A 20,641-nucleotide genomic window follows, 5' to 3' on the forward strand; every position below is an offset into this window, starting at 1 on the left:
AGCTTCTGAATGAGAGGGACGCCGAGGTCTGCCCTTTAAAGTACCAGAGAGCCTCTAATCTTCAGTAATTCTGTTTCAGCCTACGGGGATTTGTCTGGATGTACTGTAAGTTGGCTGTCGGCGCCGTAATCTTGTATGAAATGTCAGAGTAACAAACAAAAGCAAAACGAATAACAAAAGTGGCATCTGTAATATCGAGCAAAACTCAAAAAAGGGCCAGCAGAAACAGGAGATTTTATCCAGAGCAGAGTTTGGATTTACTCTGCCCAGTTCGGCTTTCTACGTTTGAATTAAGTCGAGGATATTTCAGGTTGTTTGAGGCGCCTGGATTACAGCACAAGCTATACATTTGGTCTCAGTTACAGATGACTGGATTTGGAAATACGACCCAGACTGACCCATTGCCACCAAGCCACTGACGGACTGACGACCTCTGTTCACGTTGTTGACAACCGTTGGGCTTCACTGGGAACTTTATTCCCAACTGTTTCACACGGTTATTTATCTCCAACTCCCACGCCACTGTGTTTAAACATGCTGATTTCACAGCAGCCCTGCTTAATCCGCGTTAATCCAACTCCAGTTTGTTCGCCCAGAGCCTAAAGTTTGAGGTATGAAACTGCAACCAAATCAAAAAGAGCAAACTTTGGTCCACCTACAAACCTCTGTCTCAGTTTGGCTGAAGTGAATTCTGGTGCGGTTCAAATTGATATTTCAACACCAAACGGACCAAAAGCAGGGCATTCTGGGTAAACACAAACAAAACAAGCCCGTTAGCCTAGTTTAGTGACAGAGTTGTGTAGTAACTTGTTGCGTTACTTAACAGAAACAGTTTGGTTCAAATATTTAGTATTTTACACTAAGTTACAGCGTGGTCACAATATCTGATGATCCATTTATATTTCAATAATAATCCCAATATTAGTGGTAAGATATTACTTGTTTTTGCTTTTCTTTATTTTTCCTCGGCGTCAGGCCCAGGTATGGCAAAGGGTTAAACTGCAACAGCGCCTCCTACAGTCCCAGTATATGGTGGTGTCAGAATAAGGTGTAACACAGAAACCAAAGGCTGCTGACCAGGGGGCCCAAAAACCCAAAGTAATATCGACAGACCACCGTGAGAGAGAGAGAGGTTTCTCCATTTTAGTAAAACATCTGAAGTTCTGTTGGACGGGTCCCAAATCGCTGTTGAATGTTCTTAGTAAGATAAAGAACTGTTCTGATGCTCCACAGCAGAATGAAAACCAGATCGACACTCTGAATGTCCTGGCATTGATTTTCCCATTCATTCAACTCTGACCCTTTGTTACAAACATATGGAGAGTTTAGGATTATAATAGCAGTGTTGATTCACACGCACATTTCCAAACCCCACGTAAATACGACATTGTTTTAGTCTCTCTGCCATTTACTTTAAAATAAAATAAAACTACAGTTAAATAGTAAAGTTGAGTCTTCTGGGATGGGACATTTCTGGTTCAGTTTTTGTTAAATTATTTACTATTTTCTCAATCAGGACTGCAGGTTAAAGAGACGATCTGATATTTTAACTCAGGAATCTGTTGGAGGATCCCAGATGGGAGGAACGTTGTGAAATCACAGAGGGAGGCCTCTTGGTTTGACAGTCTCAACCGTAAATGAGGGACTCCAGTGTTTGTGGTTACAGACACCAAAAAGAAATGGGGTTGAAAAGAAGAAAGTTTGGATGCTGGAGCGAGTAGAATGAAAATGTTGTTCTGCACATGGTATTGATCTGATCCGTTCCCTCATAGATAGATTGCACACCATACATCAAAGTGATTGTTATTTAATCTGGAGGAAAATCAGTCATAGCACAGGCAGTGGGATTCATCGTTTGAAAACTAACATTTATATATGGAAATAAATTGCAAACTTCATGAAACAGACAATAAAATGTCATTTCTGAGGAGCTGCAGCTGCTTTAATGATAATAAAACTAACGTCTTAAATTGTTAAACCAGTTGTTAATAAACGTGTTCATTGTAATGTCATCTTTTAAAGGTATTGATATAGAAATACACTTTATGTGGCTCTTGAAATCTAGATTTATGGTCATTTTATCTACGTAATAAGCATGAATAATAAATAATGTAGCAACTGGAGTGAGTTAGCTAGTTAAATGTCTATTTATGATAGATAAATTTTACTCTGTCCCATATGTAACTGAAACTCTATTTTTAACAGAGCTCCATGTCAAAAATACATTCAAGATAAAAGAAAAATAGACAAATACATAACAAGTACTAATTGGACCCATGTTCGTACAGAATAACCAAGTTAAACCAGTCTGAAAAACTGGATATTTAACTCTTCAGCCTTGTTTGATGAGGTTAATTCAGAAGGAGAAAATTATTTTACCTCCTCTGGTGTGGTTCCAAGCGGACTAGTAACGCTCCAAAAACAGGAAGTGGACTGCAGCGCAGGGCATTCTGGGTAAAAACAACCCTAACAACCTGGCACGTCTGGAGCGAGTAGGAGAGAGGATTTATGTTTTTATTAAGCAAAAACAAAAGAGAAATCCTGCAACCACTAAAATCTGGCGTGGCTCCATTATTGTTTGGTTTTTGTGAAGAAGGAAGTTGCTCTCAGTGTCTTCAGTGGTTCTTGGGTCTTTTCCTTCAGTGGTTCTTGGGTCTTTTCCTTCAGTGGTTCTTGGGTCTTTCCTTCAGTGGTTCTTGGGTCTCTTCCTTCAGTGGTTCTTGGGTCTTTTCCTTCAGTGGTTCTTGGTGCAGCGCTCCCCCAGGCGAGAGGGGAGCAGGTTGCTCAAAGTGTAACAAATGTAATTTTGATTCCCAATCGAACCGAATCTACTGGATTATCAGAAGGTGTGAGAATAACGCTGAGGGCCTTGAATTAGACACATGTGCCCTACAGCCATCTCTGGTGTAAAACACTAATATCCCGTAGGAATGAACGAACCGATTCGGGTCCGTTTAGTGGCTTAGAACCTGGACTATGAAAGCACCATGATTTGTGAGTTCATAAATCCGTTGAGGTAAAGCTGCTGTTGTCCTGCTTTCCCCATCCAAGAAGAATCACTTGTACAAATTAATCCCGGCTCTGTTTCTGATCAGCCAGAGAACAAAAGTAACGACCCGGCAACAAGCCACCAGAGACATCAGTTTGGTATTATAACTCATGTTGGTTCGCTTCTCCTTCACATGGGAGAGAACACATCGCAGCACAAACACAATAACAATGAAAGATTGACTTGCTGGAGAGCTCAGTTACAGTTGTTGGAGAAACAAGTGTTTCCTATAACAAACCTCCATGAGTGTCTTTGGGTTCTGCAGCAGGGGAAATGTTTTGTCCTAAATGGGAGCCACACGGTTGCTCTGTCTTCGTGAAACACAGCCTGAGTTAATCCGTTTCACTATGGGAGATTATCATCCCCATAAATACAACTTAATAAACTGTCACACTAACACTAAACATGTGTCTGTAACTACAAAGAGATTTTGCAATCTAGATATTTGAAACTCGATTTTGATTTTCTCCTCTGGCCAACGAATACGAAAAAAGACAAAGGGAGTTTTGGTTCATTTGGTTCACTATACATCAATCAATAAATCAATTTTCCCAGTACTTTATGAGATGAGAGACTGTAAAGCAGGGGTGTCCAAAGTGTGGCCCGAGGGCCTTTTATGGTCTTGGACTAATTTTGTGCGGTCCCTAATTGCAATTCAAAGTTTGCCTCATAGATGCAAATGGAGACTTTCAATTTGTAATCAGGGAAAAAATTGTTACCAACACAATTTTCTTATACAGAAAAAGTTAAAGTGCAACCCAAAGTATTCATATTTTTATAACCAAGTTTAAACAATTACTACTGAAAAGCTAAGTTTGCTGCACCCAAATCAGCTCTTATTGTTTCTTAATCTTGGTTAATATAGCAAGAATTTGATAGGAAGTGACCCAAATCCTGTTCGTTTTACTGAAAATATATTTAATCAATTAAGCCCAAAAGAAACTAGATGTCCTTCTTTTAATAAAGCAAATAAAGTAGCAGTAAGTAATACATTTCTGTCAAAAATGTTTGAGTAATCTCAGAAATTTTCTAAAAAAAAAAAATACATTTTTAAATGAATATAAAAAATTCTCTATAAAATAAATGTGGAAAATTTTAAATTTCAAATGCCGATTGAACATTTTCTAGTTTTCAATCGTGTTCTGTTGGTTTATTTAAAAAAAAATTCAACTGCGCAACAACACAGGATTTCATCTGAGGACGATAACACAGACGGGTGGAACTGGGCAGCAACTAGGTTCATTTACTCAATTATATTTACTTGATTGACCGTTTGAAAGTGTATTTTTTTACTACGTTGTACTTTGTTTTCCTTGAGTAATTGTATTATAAAGTATCTTTACTCTGATTAGAGTAAAATTTCTGGATTCTCTACCCACTGAATTAAAAACAAACATGTTTTAACCAAAACACCTGCAGTTTTTGTTAGTTTTATACGTTTTATTTTGAAAGAAACTGATTTTGAAAATTTTTCTTAAGCCTGATTTTGTTAATAATATGAATTATAATCATTTTTGTCTTAAAACTTAAAAATTTCCACTTAACCTTACAATTTGGTCCGTCTGTTGATGTAATTTTTAAATAAAACATGACTGATAATGTAATCAGTTACTTGGTAACTTAGACTTTTTTACTTGAGTAAATTTTTGTGTGCTCTACCACCTCTGGAGACGGAAAATTAAACTAAAGCAGTGTAATCTGGGAGATACTTCTTTTATCCCAGATGTGTCCAATCCCAGATGATACCTTCAGAGACAAACAGTATGTTGGTGATAATGATAAATACTCCAAATGACACACCTTGTATTGTGGATAAAGTTCAAACACTTAATGCATATCTGAACTTTTAAAGGAATTACTGTAAAAAACCAGAAACATCCTGCAGTCTCATCTTCTGCTTTGTATCTCACAGTTTCTTGTTTTGGTTTGATGGGAAAGCCAAAATCAGCTGCCACGTTTAATTTTAATCCGTCTGGGGTTCATTATTAATTAAATCCATAGTTGAATCCAGAGCCAAGCGCTGTCACTTCAATACTTCTGTAGCTGCTGAAGACACCGGGCGCACATTCTGGTTTTTTATCCTCCTTTTTTTTACTACCTAAACTGGGTTTGACAGCATTTACACAACAAGAGCCTTTCAAAATATTTGCAGTGGGAGCTTCCACCACAGAGAACAAGATGAAAGCAGAGCGAGAAACAGCATGCAGGCGTCAGACCTGAAAGAAACCTCGGCTGGTTTGCTCCTTAATGTAGCAGAACAGGTAGCGAGGTGCAAACTGAGCACGTTTTTGGTGTTTCATGCATTTTTGGGGGGTGAGGGGTGGGAACGAGGGAATCCCTTTCCCTGCTAGCATTTTGTAGGCTGTTCTGCCATCATGGAACCACAAATGGGAACAGTCTGGACAGATGTTTGTTCCAGATGACGCTCCGGGGAAGAATGCAGTGGTTGAAAAGGAGCGCGATGCTGCTAGCCTGAATGTACACAGATGGATGTGCAGCCTGCGGTTCCTCTGCAGGAGAGCATTAGCTGTTTAAAAGCTGAATGCAAAAGTCCAGGACGCTGGACTTCAACTTTTTAAACCCTGAATACGTTTGTTTTACTCCAGGGAAGTTCAAAATGCGGCTTGAGGGCCATTTGCGGCCCTCGGAACGATTCTGGGCGGCCATTATCGCAATTTAAGTTGCGTTCTGAGGAAATTGATTGGAAGTGGGAATATTTTTCAAGAACAATATTTATGTTTGTGGCTCCATGAAAGCTGTGCCATAGAGTTACCTAAAAAATCAATTATAAAAATGTGTCTTATCATAAGCTTTATTGTTTGCTAAGTGCTGCTGGCTAGTCTGAAGGAGTCGCTGGGGAGGGAAGCAACATAAATCCTAACTTTCTTCTTTACGAAATGAAAACCAAAACAAAGTGGTTAAGATTTCTCTTTTATCTTTAGCTAAAGACCAGGAGCCATTTCTCCCACTAGCTCTGGCCTAGTGTGTTTGTTTTGGTTGTATTTACCCAGAATGCCTTGCACTAAAGTCTACTTCCTGCTTTTGTAGCAGTCTGGTCCGCTTGGCATTCAAGCCACCACACAGTTCACTTCAACCAAACTGAGACCACGGTTTTTAGATGGACCAGAGTTTTCTTTTTTCACCTGATTACGCATTCACACCTCTTTGAATGGACCGGACTTTCTAAGGAAACGGACTGGAGTTTGATTAAAGTGAACCAAACAGGGCTGGTGTGAAAGCAGCCTAAGATTATATGCACAGTTACATACTTTTAATTACAAACTAAACAATTAATATTTAGTGTGGAGAATATAAAATACAGTGGGGGGAGGGCAAGGTTCAACTGCAGAGGGGCAGTAGGCCCCCCTTTGCTCCTGTGTAGATCCGCCCCTGGAGGAATGTTGAGATGAGACCAGTAATGACTTTCTGAATGGCAAGGGTCACAAAGTTCTTAAAACAGTGTCTAAATAACCGTAAAAGTTCAAAACAAATTATTAAAAATCAGAAATTAAATATTTATTTCCAGGCATTAACTCGCCATGATCATCCCTAACAGAAGCCCAAACTGCAGTTTTCTGGTGTTTATTTTGAAGAAACGTTAGCTTGAAGAGGTTTTTATGAGTTGGCTTTAAAAATACAAAGGTTATTGGATTCTCCAGTACTTTTTATTATCTTTCTATTCGCCTGTGATGTTCACAGTGCAGCAGTAATAAAGACCAGCTGGACACAAACGTTTTATAGGGAGGGAGCTGCATTTGCGTGGCTGGACTACATATCAGTCACTCGATGCTAAAGTTACTAAACTTTATAACTTTGGTTTTGTAATACCAGACGACCAAATATGACCTTTAAAAGGTTAGATGAGATCTGCCGTGTTTCGTGTGATGCCGGGAGAGGATATCTATAACCTCATAGCGCTGAGCTGGAGGAGACTGGAATGTTTTTAAAAGGTCCAATTCCCCCCAACTTGGCATTATTAATTGCATGACTGTGTCAAAACACAGATGTCGGCAGTTCACTAAACAAAGACAAACAAGTTGCATGTTTTGCTCATTTTAGCGCAGCCTGCCAACACTGTGGGATCTTTCTCTCTCACCTGTGGGACATTTTTTCTTCATTCTGCACCTTTGTGTTTCGCTTTGGGGCGGACAGACCGGCGTTTTTTCAGTCGCTTTCCCGCTCTGGCTGCTCTCCCGGACCCGGGTCTGCTTTCCCCATCTGAAACCACAGGTGGCGCCGTCACGGACGCAGACGCTCCACTCGCTCCACTCTCCCAGTGGAGACAGGGGACAGACCTCTAGACAAAACAAATAACGCAAAAAAGAAAAGACGTGAAAGAAAAATTGGTAACAATGGATTAAAAAAATGTCTGGGAAGAGAAGAGAACCCTGATGAATTTCAGACAAATAAAAAAACTATTTATCTACTGAAATTACAATTAAAACAAAGCACATGTTTTTCAGTTCTTTAGTTTTATATCTCAGGACTTCAGTAGTGGGCAAATGTACGCTAATAGTGGAGCTAATTTTTAGCTTAGCGCTTTAGCAAAGTTCAGCTAATCTTCGCTTCCCCTAAATCATTTTTAAATTCTAAAGTGAAAATCTACGATGGGGTATTAGGGCCACTGTAGGTAGGAAAAGAAAGGACGAGTAAATTTCCACCAAAAAAATTAGAAATCTTGATATTGATCTAAAACATTTTTAAGAAAAAACTCCCAAAGCTCCAAAAGGGAAAAATTTGCAAGGAAAAGCTCAGAAATCTCAAGACTGATTTAGAAAAATATTGGAAGTTGTTTTTTTAGGGCTGTCAGTGTTAACGCATTAATTCACGCATGTGGTGGATGCTCCTCCCACCACCACATCGTGTTAGTATTTTTCTTTATATTATATTTCAGTTTACGTGTTTAAGTTAGTTATTTCATTTAGATATACATTTCCTAATGGGTGCACACTTTAGTTAATGTCTGTCTGAATGGTTTACTTACACTTGTGTTTTGTTTGAGGTGCTGCTGATTCAAAACAGCTGGAGGAGGAAACCATTTGTCTTGAAAGACTGAAGGAGGAGACTTGTTTCAAGTTGTTTTTAATTAGTTCATTTTGTCACTTAAATATTCACTTATCATTATTTCTGTTAAGTAAAAGTTAGTTTTGCTTTATTTGTTTCATAGAATGCTTTAGTTAATTTTGTATATTTATTCTTTTGTTATGTCCCTCAAGTGATAGATTTAAGTTACTCCACCCCTATTTAAGCAGCCTTTTGTTCTTTGTTAGGAAGGTCAGTTTTGTTTGTGTTCAGTTAGAGTTCAGTTGACCTCAGTTAAATTGGGCCCAAGATTGTTATTTATTCTTTGACTTATTTTTGCATTGAATCTTTATGTTTTGTTTGCTATTTTGGATTAATTGATTTTTTTTCTAATTTGAACTCTTTTTGTCCTCGTTTGAGTCGGGTCTATCACAACGCGATTAATCTGAAAATTTTAACACATTGATATTACACACTGCATATTAATCAAACTACTATTTTGACCTGAAAGCCTCTTTCCTGCGGAGGATTGCCTAGTTCACAGCTCCGTTATATGGACCAAGTGATTAATCGCAATTAATCACTATTGTGTGATTAATTGTGATTAATCACTGCGCTAGACTGTGATTAATCATAATTACATTTTTAATTGACAGCGCTAATTTTTATCCAAACTTTCCTTTAAATGTGTTTTTTAAAGTCAGAATCATGTAATTAAATCCATTACTTACAAACCCATAATATATTTAGATGAAGCAGTTGAAAAAAACATAATTAAATATGGATAAAAACATAAACACAAGCTTGGATACATAAATGTTGAAGATTGCATATTACAGAGAGCGAATGTGACAGCAAAGATAAAATAAACTGCAACTATAACTCAGCAGTGGTGAATTGGACTAATACATAAAGATTTCCCTGGATTTCTGGCAGCAACGGTGCAATTATTTAAGGTAGATGAATGCCAGCTGAACATTAGCCGGTTACTCAGGAAGAGAGATGTCATCCAGCCTACAAGGCTCTGCATGAAAAACTCTGCAGCTTCAGCCAAACGGCGCCGGCGTATCTTTATGATCGTCATCACGGCCGTGATGCAGAGGCTTTGTTAAGGTGTGTACCAACAGTTGGACATAAAACCCCAGCAGCACCATTAATACCAGATGTTGCTCGACTGCCAGCAAAGAACCGTAGCTGCAGATGTTGCAGGTGGACGGCGGCGGAGAAAGGACAAGCATCAAATGATGACCGAGTTCAATCATATATCTCACTGAGAAGGGAGGGATGAAGCCCAAAACCACTCTGAAGGTCTTTAATGTGTATCGCGTGTTATGTTGAGAGCTTGGCCCCGTCCAAATGGATTTAACTCAGATAAAAATACAAACGAGTGTTTCCAGGTGACGTTAGGAGGCCAAAAACAAAATTAAAAGCACGTTAAACAGATCCCATTAGGCTGTCACTTAATGGGATTATGAGTCATCAGAACCCGGTAACATCAACATAACCTGCAGGTGAAGTCACACAGGCTGTTTAAGGTGGAATAAAAATGGCTGAACTCTCAGAGAAAGGAGTCTGCTGTTAATTATGCTACCAGCTTTAGTTTCACTGATGTCTCTGTTGGAGAGGAGTATCTTTTTTTATAGGTGGCTGGGATTAAGTCAGAGCCTGCAGTAACCTGGGAAAGGATGCAGACCTCATGTGTTTTTATGTTAGCAACGCAGATACAGGTCTGTCGTTTTCTGCAATCCTTATGCAACAATAAGACTGGTTATTTCTGATTTATTCATTTATTCATTTTTTTTAGTATTTTGTAAATTTTTTTAGAAAGCGTTGCATAGTCTGGTTTTTACAAGGATTTTGCTTGTAGGTTTTTACTTTATGACAATTGTAACCACGTTAACAAGGTATAATTTTTACAACTGGGAGCGGCTGATTAGCATCTCAGAAGCTCAAACAATATCAGAACCATTATTTGTGTGAGTTTACACTCACATGTGAACTCAGACTACGATTAATCACAGTAATATCACACTCTAGTGCTGTGATTAATCAGCGCTAATGATTAATCATGATTAATCACTCTCTATTGCTGTGATTAATATTGATTAATCACTAGTTAAGAGAATACGCCAGTGATTAATTGCAGTCTAATGCTGCGATTAATTGCGATTAATCACAGCATTAGGGACTATTCACTAGAGCTAGTGAATTTAGAGCTAGTGAGTAATCACTAGTGCTAGTTCTAGTTTTACTATTGATTAGGGTTAGTGATTAATCATAATTAATCGCAGCACTAGTGTGATTAATCATGCTATTCATTTATTATAAATCAATAGCACAGTGATGTTATTAATCATCACTATTAATCTTATCTGATCATAGTGATATTCATATCATTGTCAGACATCTTGATTATTTGTACATATCTTAGCAAACTAAATCAAAAAGAAGAACGCATTTGGTTATTGTTCTTCCTAAGGCAACAAGATCTGAATCTTGATATGTTTTTAGAGGAAATTAACCTGGCTTGGAATTCCTGTTGCTTAACAAAGAAAATACATCATTTATCTGTAAATATCTCCAAATATTGCAGTTTTTTTTTGTTTACTTACCGAGGCAGTCTGTCTGGTGAGTGAAAGTTCCCTCTGGGCAGTGGATCAAACACTTGCCTTTGTGCAGCTTGAAGCCAGGCTTACACTTGGTGCAGAAGTCCCGACTGAAACAAAGCTCGCAGTCCAACGAGCGGCATTCTGGGAGAAAGCAGAGAGCCGGGTAAACATCACAAACTGAAAGTCTGAGTTTTACCTGCAACCTGCAGCTCCAGAGGCACAGGTAGTGGTTGTTTGAAAGTACTATTTTAAGTTAGAAGAATTTAGATTTTTGATTCAACTTACAAGAACTAAATATCTGATCATATATTTTAATAAACATCACAATCAAATATTTGTTTTAAATATCAGAGAAGGCAACAATTGCTTTAAAATTAATATCTGCTTTAATAAAACAAGATACAATAACCTGCCGCTAAGCACCCTGGGAAATATTTTCTGTTCCTGCTTTTTTCTTCTTTAAATTTTTTAAGTACCAACTTAAAAACCCTTGTTTACTTTTACAGATATAACGATCTTAATGTTAACACAACTTACTACTGGAAGTTTATCTTTCTAAATCACATATTTAAATTGAAATTCTAAAAATTTCAAGATTTATATTACTTAAAGTTAGTAGAACAATTAAAATATTCAAGAAGCCCAGACTGCAAGAGCGGTAAAATAATGCAGAAATGGTTTCTGGATGGTAAGTCAACAACAACAACAACACACTTGTTTTTCTAGCAGCCATTGTACAGACCATACGGGGGGGGGGGGAAGCTGACCAAAAATGCTGGAACTCAGGCTGGGTTGCTAGGTAATAGGTGTAACTCTTCTGGGGTTGCTAGGTAACAGGGAAGCAGGATTTGTTGCTTTTTAAGAGGAGTATTTGGTGCATTTTGTGGTTACCTAAAGAAATAAATGCAAATCAGCACATTTTATTTAAAGGTGTTTTCCTTCCAAATATAACAACTTTTTATAGTGAGCCCAGTAAACAGAAAGTGATACTAATGCTAAAGCGTTACACCAACATGGTATTTAGCAGCAGTTACTGCTAAAATGCTAACTTCTAATCAAACTACATCCTCCCTTTTAAGACTACAATATTGTATTCATGTTTAGATCTTCTCTACTTTCCACTTTTCTGTCCTTGTAAGTTTTTTGTTTTGAATAAAATTATTGGTAAAAAGAGGGAGAACTTAAGGAGAGGAAACGGAACTGATGTGTAAAAAAATCTTCAAAATAACAGGATGAATATAAATGGCTAACTACTTGTAGAAATTATAACTAAAAGTTGAAAACAAATGCAAAACTTTATTAAACTAAAAACAAATAAGTGAGTTAGATGGAAGATGAAAAAGTCCAGCAACTCCGGACACGCTGACATGAAACAAGTTCTGGACAGAAATAAAGTCAGACTTGTACCAAAGTTTACAAAAGGAATCGCAACTGTTGCACTGAAACTATTCAGCTGAAATGTTTTCATGTTGACTTAGAGAGAAGGAATAATTGAAGCAGGTGTTTATTAAAAAATAAAGTTAGACCCTAACTCTACAGTGGAGCAGTTAGGGTCTACTTTCATAAATTAAAAATAGTGGTATGCTCAGGGATAACTTAAGCTGAAGCAGCTGAATACCAAAGAACAACTTTAAAAGATTAATTGAACTATTGATCAAGACTGCTTCAACAGATTACAAGGAAGTCAGGCTGATTGAAGGTAAAACCCCTCCCAATAAACTAATCTTTCCATTATTTTTTAAAGTCTTATCTTTGCTGTTTCTTCATAACACATTTATACGTACTCATGCAGCGGTTCACGTCCCTCCCTCTCTGTCCAAAGTGTCCAGTTGGACAGGAATGGAGACACGTCCCATGATGAGACATCCCTTTCCTCTGGAGAAACAGGAAGAGTCGCTCTGGGCAGCGAACACAGCCGTTGTCCCTCGAACACTCCAGACAACTCTGACAGTCTTCTGACGTCTCTCTGTGAGCTGCAGGAAGCCCATTAAGACAGATCCGGATTATTCACAGGAGATATTAGAATGAAAATAAGACGAGGGCAAGAAAGGAAAGCAATGGGGGAAGGAAGAGTCCATAAATCCTCAAGATGCCGAGATACTATCTGGGCTCCATGGAAATCCTCGACAGAGCTGTTTGAAATACTAAACTCTAGACATTGAAAAGCTTCCACATGTACTATGCTGGAAGTGAAACTCCTCCCCACCTCGAATTCACTCCATGTACTCTTAAAGGTGAACATTATGCTTCCTTGAACATGTTAGAAAATGTTTACTAGCCATATAAAACATGTTCATTACATTTTCTTTCACAAAATAATCCTTAGATATTGACATTTTTGTGTGTTCAATTACCTGGAACTCAGATTGGGTTGCTAGGTAACGGGCGGAATTATGCTCGGGTTGCTAGGTAACCAGACTGCTCCTCACTGGGCTTACTAGGTGAAGGGTCAATGCCTACTGATTTGTGACGTTATATTCTGGAGGTTTTTTGAAATGTCTCATTTTCCATAAACTAAAAACTATTAATTTCCAAAAGCCAGCTGGGCGATTTTTAAGCGCTTGATCTGCTCTTAAAAGCAACAGAAACCTAAATGAAGGTACAGGAACGTGCAATATTAGAGTTAGATTAGAAAAAAAAAGTGTAGTTTTTCAACACATTTTCTGTTATCGTCCAGTAAACACATCCTGTCGTTTTCTACACTTTGTGTTGTTTTACTCCAACAACTAAACGCACAAAATACGCGTCAAACCAAACCAAATCTTGAACTTTCCACAGGAAGAACTGTCAACTGAAGGAACCGCCATTTTTGTTGTTGTTTTATTTGTTTGTTTATTAGTTTACATTAAAGAAACAATGTGCAAAGCAACATTAATAGAAGTTGCTTTGCACCAGATTAAGCTCAAGTTAGTTTCCATCTGTGGTTTCTGGTTGAACCTCTTCGCAGTAGAAAGTGGTACATAATGTTTTTTACAACAAAATGTTAATAAAGCATAAGCAGAGTTTCTAAATTAGGAGATTTAATTTTTTGTTTAGTTACTAAGTAAAGGTTTTATTTTTCCGTTTTTTTCAATGATATGAGCACATAGTTTTAACACTAATAGTTAAACACAACTGCTGTGTTAAAATTATTTAACACAATAACCTTGTAAATGAACACAACGATGGTGCTAAATCATTTTAACACATTTACTATGTTGAATTATTAGTACAGTAAACGTGTCAAATGAACACAAAACGTGTCGGCCTCATATAGACACGATTGTGTTAAGTTTTGAATCAGTTTATGTTGAATTTGGAGTAGATCCATAAATAAATAAAGCAATATTTCAAAAAGATGAGATTTTGCTTTAGGTGAAGCTAATATTTTCCAACAAAGGTTTTTCATCTTAAAGGCAAAATGTGTGTATTTTTGTAGAGTTTTAGCTTAATTACTCCTCTGACTGTGTTTTTCTTTTGCCTTTTTGCGTCTCCGTAATCCAGTTAACTATGAATCGATCAGTAAATTTTTTGATAAGTTTTTCAATAACCATGATTTCACTCTGCATGTGTTTTCGAACAGGAAGTGAGCTCACGTGGAGGCGGCTTCCTGTTCCCTCCTCATGGTAAACCTCCAGATGCTCGCTGACGAGTCGTGTGAAAGTTTTCCACTGACACTTTCCACCCAGTCTGACTCAGCTGTTTCACAAACCAGTAAGTGCAAAGATAATTTCACACTCGCTTGTGGTGGTTTTTGGCTTTTTAGAAATAGCATTAAAAGACTAAAAGGGAGATGGAAACACATTTTCTGGATCAGATTAGCGAAACTCATCGCTGTTGCATTGGAGCTTCATTTCTCTGTTTACGTCTGTCAGATTGTAACATCAGTTATTTTAGTTGACATTATTGAAAATCTCTCCTTTTTTGAGCATACAGTCTCTACATGTTTATTACATCATTTGACAAAATTAAGCTTTGCAGAGCCTGGTTGTTTCACTCCTAACCAGGTGTAAAATAAATTTATTTCCCACTCACTTTGCCTCAACTGTTACTATGTCTTTTCTGTTTTGCTCTTTTTGTACTTCTTCTCTGTTTTTTTTTTTATTTCTCAATGAATGTCCACTGAAAACACTGAAAATGCTTCATGTCTATAAATTTAAGAACAAATGTTGGCTTAAACATTGTTTTTCATGGAATAAATTGAGATTCTGGGACAGAAATCACACTGGAAATACCAGTGATGTTGTTTTATTTTTTGTAAACATACTGTGTGTGCTTCACAACTCACAGAGATTCTGTTCCATTTGGGTCTCTACTGCTTCTAAAAACAGACTAAGCACTTAAAAAAAACACCCAGCTGGTTATAGGCAATAATTTTTGGTTTGGCCGGTTCAGTAATCTCTGGGTTGTTGAGTCACATTCAACATGTACAGCGCCGTTACCTAGCAACCCCAGTGTAACTGGAGGATGATTAGTTTTAGTGTATAACAGCTGCTGGAAAAGACAAGTGTTTTGTTGTTGACTTACTATCCAGAAACCACTTGCTGCATACCTGTTGGTTGTGCAGGAGGCTTCACTAATGCTTTTCAAAGATGTACGGTGGTATAATTGCACATCTGTTTGCAGCCATCTTCAGGTGTGAGTGTAAACATTGAGTTGGGGCGCCGAGGCCAGCAGCTGCTTATTTGGATTGAAAGAGACAAGAGGCCCTAAAAATATAGGCAGAACCAGACTAAAATCTCATTACCTAAAAATGTGTTTGTGCAAAAAAATGAAAGGAACATGTTTAGTATCACCCATAAACTTGTCCTAAGCTGTTCTAGGAAGAATGATATATCACTTGTAAAATAATAAATAAAACAAAATTATGCATTGATTGAGATGTTTTGAACCAGGAAGCATCCACATCAGTGGCGTCCAAATCCTCAAGAGTTTCTATCCTGTGATTCAGCTCTGCAGAGGCGCGGTAGAAAAACCCGGTTCAGAAAGGTTAAGAAGAAAAGTGTCTTAAAGCAGCAGGAGAGAAGATCTTCAGGACTGGAGAGTTAATCTTCTTCACTAGAATCAGGGTGTAAAATTAAGACAAATTTTCCAACAAAACAAAAACCAACAACAAAAAGTCAAAGCAGAACACATCAGTCAAATGTCCCGACCCAGTTCTCATTTCTTTATATTTTCCTTCCTCCCTCTATCAGCAGCGGTTTCTGAAAGTCTTTCTTTGGACTTTGACAGTTTTGTAAATTGTTTCCTTTGTGAACTATTTCACTGCAAAAACACAAAATCTTACAGAGTATTTTTGGTCTAACTTCTAGGGCAAATATCTCAGTACATTTGAATTAATACAAAACTGACTTGCAAGTAACTTTTTAGCAAAAAAAAGGAGGTCATTTTATGTCAATAATTCCTTAATATTTATGAAAAAATACTAGTTCCACTGCCAGATTATTTCACTTATAATATGGTATTTTTAAAAATCAATATGAAGGAACTATTGACCTAAGTAAAGCTCTTCATCTTGCTGAAAAGTTACTTGTAACTTAGTTTTGTCTTAATTAAAGTGCACTATTGTTTTAGACTTTATGTTTTTGCAATGTTTGGGTCTATGTACAAATCAATTTAGAAGATAACTAACTATTTTAAGACAAAGAAACTGAACACAGGATACAGCAAAAAAAATCGTTGAGGAACTGCATCTTTGTGTGCCGTAAAATTTATCTTCTGGGTTTTATTGGTTGAGAAAATCAAACAGAAGCGATATATTTCTAATAGAGCACTTGCAACAATATAACTGAAGATAAAAATGTATTTATTTATTTATTTTCAGTTTTGACTAAGAAGGATGCCAAATGACTGAGAAATAGCAAATTCTCCAAACGGCTCAAAAGTTTCATGCAGATCTGTAATTACTTTAGGATACTCTGCGTTAGTCATCGTGTTTAAATAATCTGGGCTCAAAAAGATGACGGATCTGTTGAAGGAGTTCAGAGTTCAGGGCGGATTTTCCCCCAGAACAACCGCTGAGGTCTCAACCTGGCCGTCTAAAACACCGCTCCACACACATGTGCTACGGATCTGCAGACTTAACGGACTTTCAGAGGAGCTGCAGGTTTAGGTAGCGTAAAACCGTGACCTCTGAACTTGCATGGGATTACCCTGGGCTTTTTTTTTCTTGAGTGCGTGTGTTTTATTTTAACAAGCTCCATGTGTAACAAGCTCAGTCAGTGTTTCGGGAAAACAGGAAGGAATTTTAACCTGAAACTGAATTCACTGGAGCGCCACGACCAAATATTTCACAGATTGCAAACAGTTTACTTAATGAGAGTTTGGATGGGTCCACCCTCCTCTGTCACGCTGCTAAAAGTGTTAATTTACTTTCAGGTCAGACTGTCTGTGACATCAATCAGCAGTCGTAAGAGCAGAATTCCCACAATGCATCACGACGCGTGTGTTAACAAGAAAAAGGTGCCAGCTGCCTTGCCGTGTTAAAATAATACTCACTGTGTGTGTCTTTAACAGCCTTTCTGCAACTGCAGGCAATTAATGCCAGTCGAGTTAGGAATGCTTCCTTACTGAAAACTATTTTTTAGCCCTTCAGCTGCAGATTTAAAATCGTGTTTTAGGGACTAATTTGGATGAAATGTCAGTAAAGACTCATGCTTACATGGAAAATGCTGATGGGACTAACAAGGGAAAAAAGGAGCAAGCAACTACTGGTTAAACGCACCCGATTTAACAATAATTATCAATAAATGTGAGTTTTAGCAGTTTGCTGCTTTTCAGGACCTAGCATAATGTCAGAGTGGAAAGAAATTAGAAATTTCTGTGGGAGCCATTTAAGGCTTTTTCTAAATGAGTTTAATTACCTCAGGAGAACATCTTAAACTGTTTTCATTAATTTAAAGTTATTTAACCAGGTTAGAGTTAATAATTTAATATTTTACTAAGTGTTTTTGCTTTAATTAAGTATAAATATCTGAGTACGCTTGAAATAAGACAAAGCTAACTTTTCATCAAGATATAAAGTCAACAGTTTCATAAAATAGTCAAAAAGTACTACTTGTTTCAAATGCCACGTATTTTTTTATAATTTAAAAATGGGAATAATGTCTCGCTGAAAGTTAAATAACCTGCCAGTTGAACTAGTACGTTTTCATCAATATTAACCATGACTTAAAACACCTGAAAAGCTACTTATTAGTTTTCTCCTGATTCAAGTTCACTAAGATAATTGTACTTGAAACTTAGACAAAAAAATGTGCATTTGAAGCAGGTTTTATCATGTTCTAATTCTTGATTTGGTTGAATTTTTTTTATAATGAAAGTAGAATAAAGTAGCTAGATTCTACAAAAATACAACATTCAATCTTAACGTTTTGAAATTTTAAAAATAATTTTAAAAAATACAACGTTCAGTGTTAACGTTTTGAAATTTTAAAATAAAAATGCCTAAAGCGTGTTTCGGTATTTTGACAGCCAAATGTCCCAGTTGTACCTGAATGCAGCATGCACACTCCTTCACGGAGTTCGGGTTGACCCGGCGCTACGCTAGCCCGGTCAGCTAATGTACCGTTGACCGGCCGCTACCGGAAGCTGATTTTCTTTAGTTTCTGTCTTGACGTTGTTTCAGGTGAGTTATTCGGTGAAATTCTGGTTCGGTTCGCCTTCTTTCTCCGCTGTTGCAGCACAAGGGACTTTAATGTTCCCAAATGTCAAATTCATGAGTAAGAGGGAATACCTGTTTTGTGTTTTGGTGTCACGTTATAAAGTTTCCCTGCAGAACGTTGCATTGCGCATTTAATTCCGTACCTAAATATTAAAACTGTTCAAGCTCAAAATACCAAATTAATTGCAAATAACGTATTCCATCGTTATATTATTCAATAATTATATTGATTTTCTTTCTTTTCAAAGTATGCAGTTTTTTATTCATGTAAATTAACATTTGGAAGTGAAACACATCTCTGATCATTTGTATTATATTTGAAAAATAATAGTTTTACTGTGATACCATCTTTCTGATTTCCTTCCAAATGAATCAAACTTTTACATCAACTTTGTTTAAAAGTACATTTGTTTTATTATACATATTTTGATCTAATCAACAGCTTAATAATAGTGATTAAAAGACACCCTTTATTTTAAATTATAATTATAAAGTTTAAACTCTACAACAATCAAATATTTGGGGTCAGAAAATAAAAATAAGCCACCAGGGACTCAATTTTTGCCAAAAAACAACAAAATTGAGGATAATTTCATATATTTACAAGAAAATAAAGTCAAATGTCAAAAAGTCATATATTTTCAAAGAAAGATTTGACTTTTCCCAAATTAGCAGCATAAATTTACTATTTTAAACCTAAAATATTTAATATTTAATCACTCAAGTAAGAGTAAAAAAGTATACTCAAGTACTGGGTAACTGATCAAAACATCAATAATGTAATATATAAAAAAATATGTCATTTGACAGACCAAAATATAAAGCTAAATAGAAACTGATATTTGAAGGTTCTAAAAGAAAATAATTAACATGAATAACAGCATTTCAAAATAAAGCAAAATAAAAATATTTATAAATATAAAACTTATGAGACTTTAACAAAAAAAAACTGTCTGTGTCTAGTGAAATTACTCACAATGAGTATCCAAAAATTATACTCGAGTAAAAGTAACAGTACTTCACGATAAAATGAATGTACATCAGAACAAAAATATTTGGAAAGGTAAAATTTAACCAAAATGTTACTCAAGAAAATGTAACTTTTTACTAGCCAACTCTGGACATTATTTCATATATATACATATATGAAAAACATTTTTTCTTGTAAAGAGCAAAATGTTAGGAAAAACAATACTGGACAGACATTGTTGCCGTTTCTGACAGCCTCTCTATATTTATATATATATATGTATATATATGCACACACACAAAATATTCTATGTATAAATTTTGGCTGGCAGAAACAGCAGTGATGTTTGTCCACTGAGAGGGCCAGTTAATTGTTGTTGGGAAACAGTAACATTTTACAGAAACTACTAGAAAGAAAATAAAAAATGCTTTTTAACATCTTGCAGAGTGGAAGTCAAAGCAGCCCACTGGAAACACTTTGTCTACAGTTTCAGTTATTTTTCTCCGTGTTTCCTCCCTGTTCTCCTTTAAAAAACGCCCACAGATGCTCGCAATTACCTACAGTAACCATAGCAACAGAGAGCCAGCCCTGATGGACAGAATAATGGGCTCGGCTCCCTCTGACCTCTGCACTGCAGCTTTCACACTGAAACACAAAACTCCTGCTGCTTCTGTTGCTCCGTTTCTGTTTTAAGAGGCAAAGAAAGAGGAACCAGGTCCAGATGGGCAACTCAAGCAGAAGATAAAAAGTAGAAAATGTCAGGCGCAGATGACAGAGAGGGAAAACGTAAACCAACGTAAATCTGTCGTTTGTGAACACTGCAAAATCTTACCAGGTATTTTTGGTTTAGATTGCAAACATGTCAGCACACTTAAAATAAAACACATATAACTTATAAGTAATGTTTCAGGAAGACATAGGAGTTTATTTAGAGTCAATAATTCCTTAATATTGATTTTAAAAAGAACTCGTTCCACTGGGAGATTATTTCACTTATAAGAGGGAAAAATGTTTTGTTATATGTGAACTAGTCCAGTGGAACTAGTTCTTTTCTGTCAATAGTTAGAAATTATCAACTTAAACTCCTATATGTTGCTAGAAAGTTGCTTGTAAGTTAGTTTTATTTTACATCTAATAAGATATTTGCACAACAGTAGATGTTAAGGTTTTGTGCATTTGCAGTGAAGAGATGGATGCAGCTTGGCTTTAGACTCCTTCACGTGCCTCCAGCTTTTACTTTTAAAGATCGTCTAATTTTACAATAGTTAGCATGACATCATGGAAGTAATTGTGTTTTTACGGAGGTGTTTTTTAGACAGATTGTGTGATTGGGACAGGATTCTCTTCCA

The 20,641-nt window shown here is 36.7% G+C and overlaps 1 protein-coding gene and 1 long non-coding RNA gene across 5 annotated transcripts in view; one reads left to right on the top strand and one right to left on the bottom strand.

Moving 5' to 3' along the window:
- The window catches only part of rspo4 (R-spondin 4), a 31,887-nt gene that overhangs the window by 10,051 nt on the left and 1,195 nt on the right, over window positions 1-20,641 (bottom strand). The window contains exons 1-4 of one of the 2 annotated variants that reach the window (XM_044121789.1): window positions 18,152-18,404; window positions 12,465-12,653; window positions 10,684-10,821; window positions 7,146-7,346 (exon numbers count right to left, since the gene is read on the bottom strand). In XM_044121789.1, the coding sequence (XP_043977724.1) occupies window positions 7,146-7,346; window positions 10,684-10,821; window positions 12,465-12,653; window positions 18,152-18,164 (541 nt within the window). In that variant the 5' untranslated portion in view covers window positions 18,165-18,404. Of the gene's footprint in view, window positions 1-7,145; window positions 7,347-10,683; window positions 10,822-12,464; window positions 12,654-18,151; window positions 18,405-20,641 lie in introns of those variants that run through there. The other variant, XM_044121788.1, reaches the window with a different exon arrangement.
- Window positions 1-20,641, top strand: part of LOC122833857 — a 35,428-nt gene that overhangs the window by 9,921 nt on the left and 4,866 nt on the right. For all 3 annotated transcript variants that reach the window (XR_006371073.1, XR_006371072.1, XR_006371074.1), the window contains exon 4: window positions 14,243-14,373. This is a non-coding gene — a long non-coding RNA (uncharacterized LOC122833857). The remainder of the gene's footprint in view (window positions 1-14,242; window positions 14,374-20,641) is intronic.

This window comes from Gambusia affinis, linkage group LG07, assembly GCF_019740435.1.
Source record: "Gambusia affinis linkage group LG07, SWU_Gaff_1.0, whole genome shotgun sequence".
NCBI lineage: Eukaryota > Metazoa > Chordata > Actinopteri > Cyprinodontiformes > Poeciliidae > Gambusia > Gambusia affinis.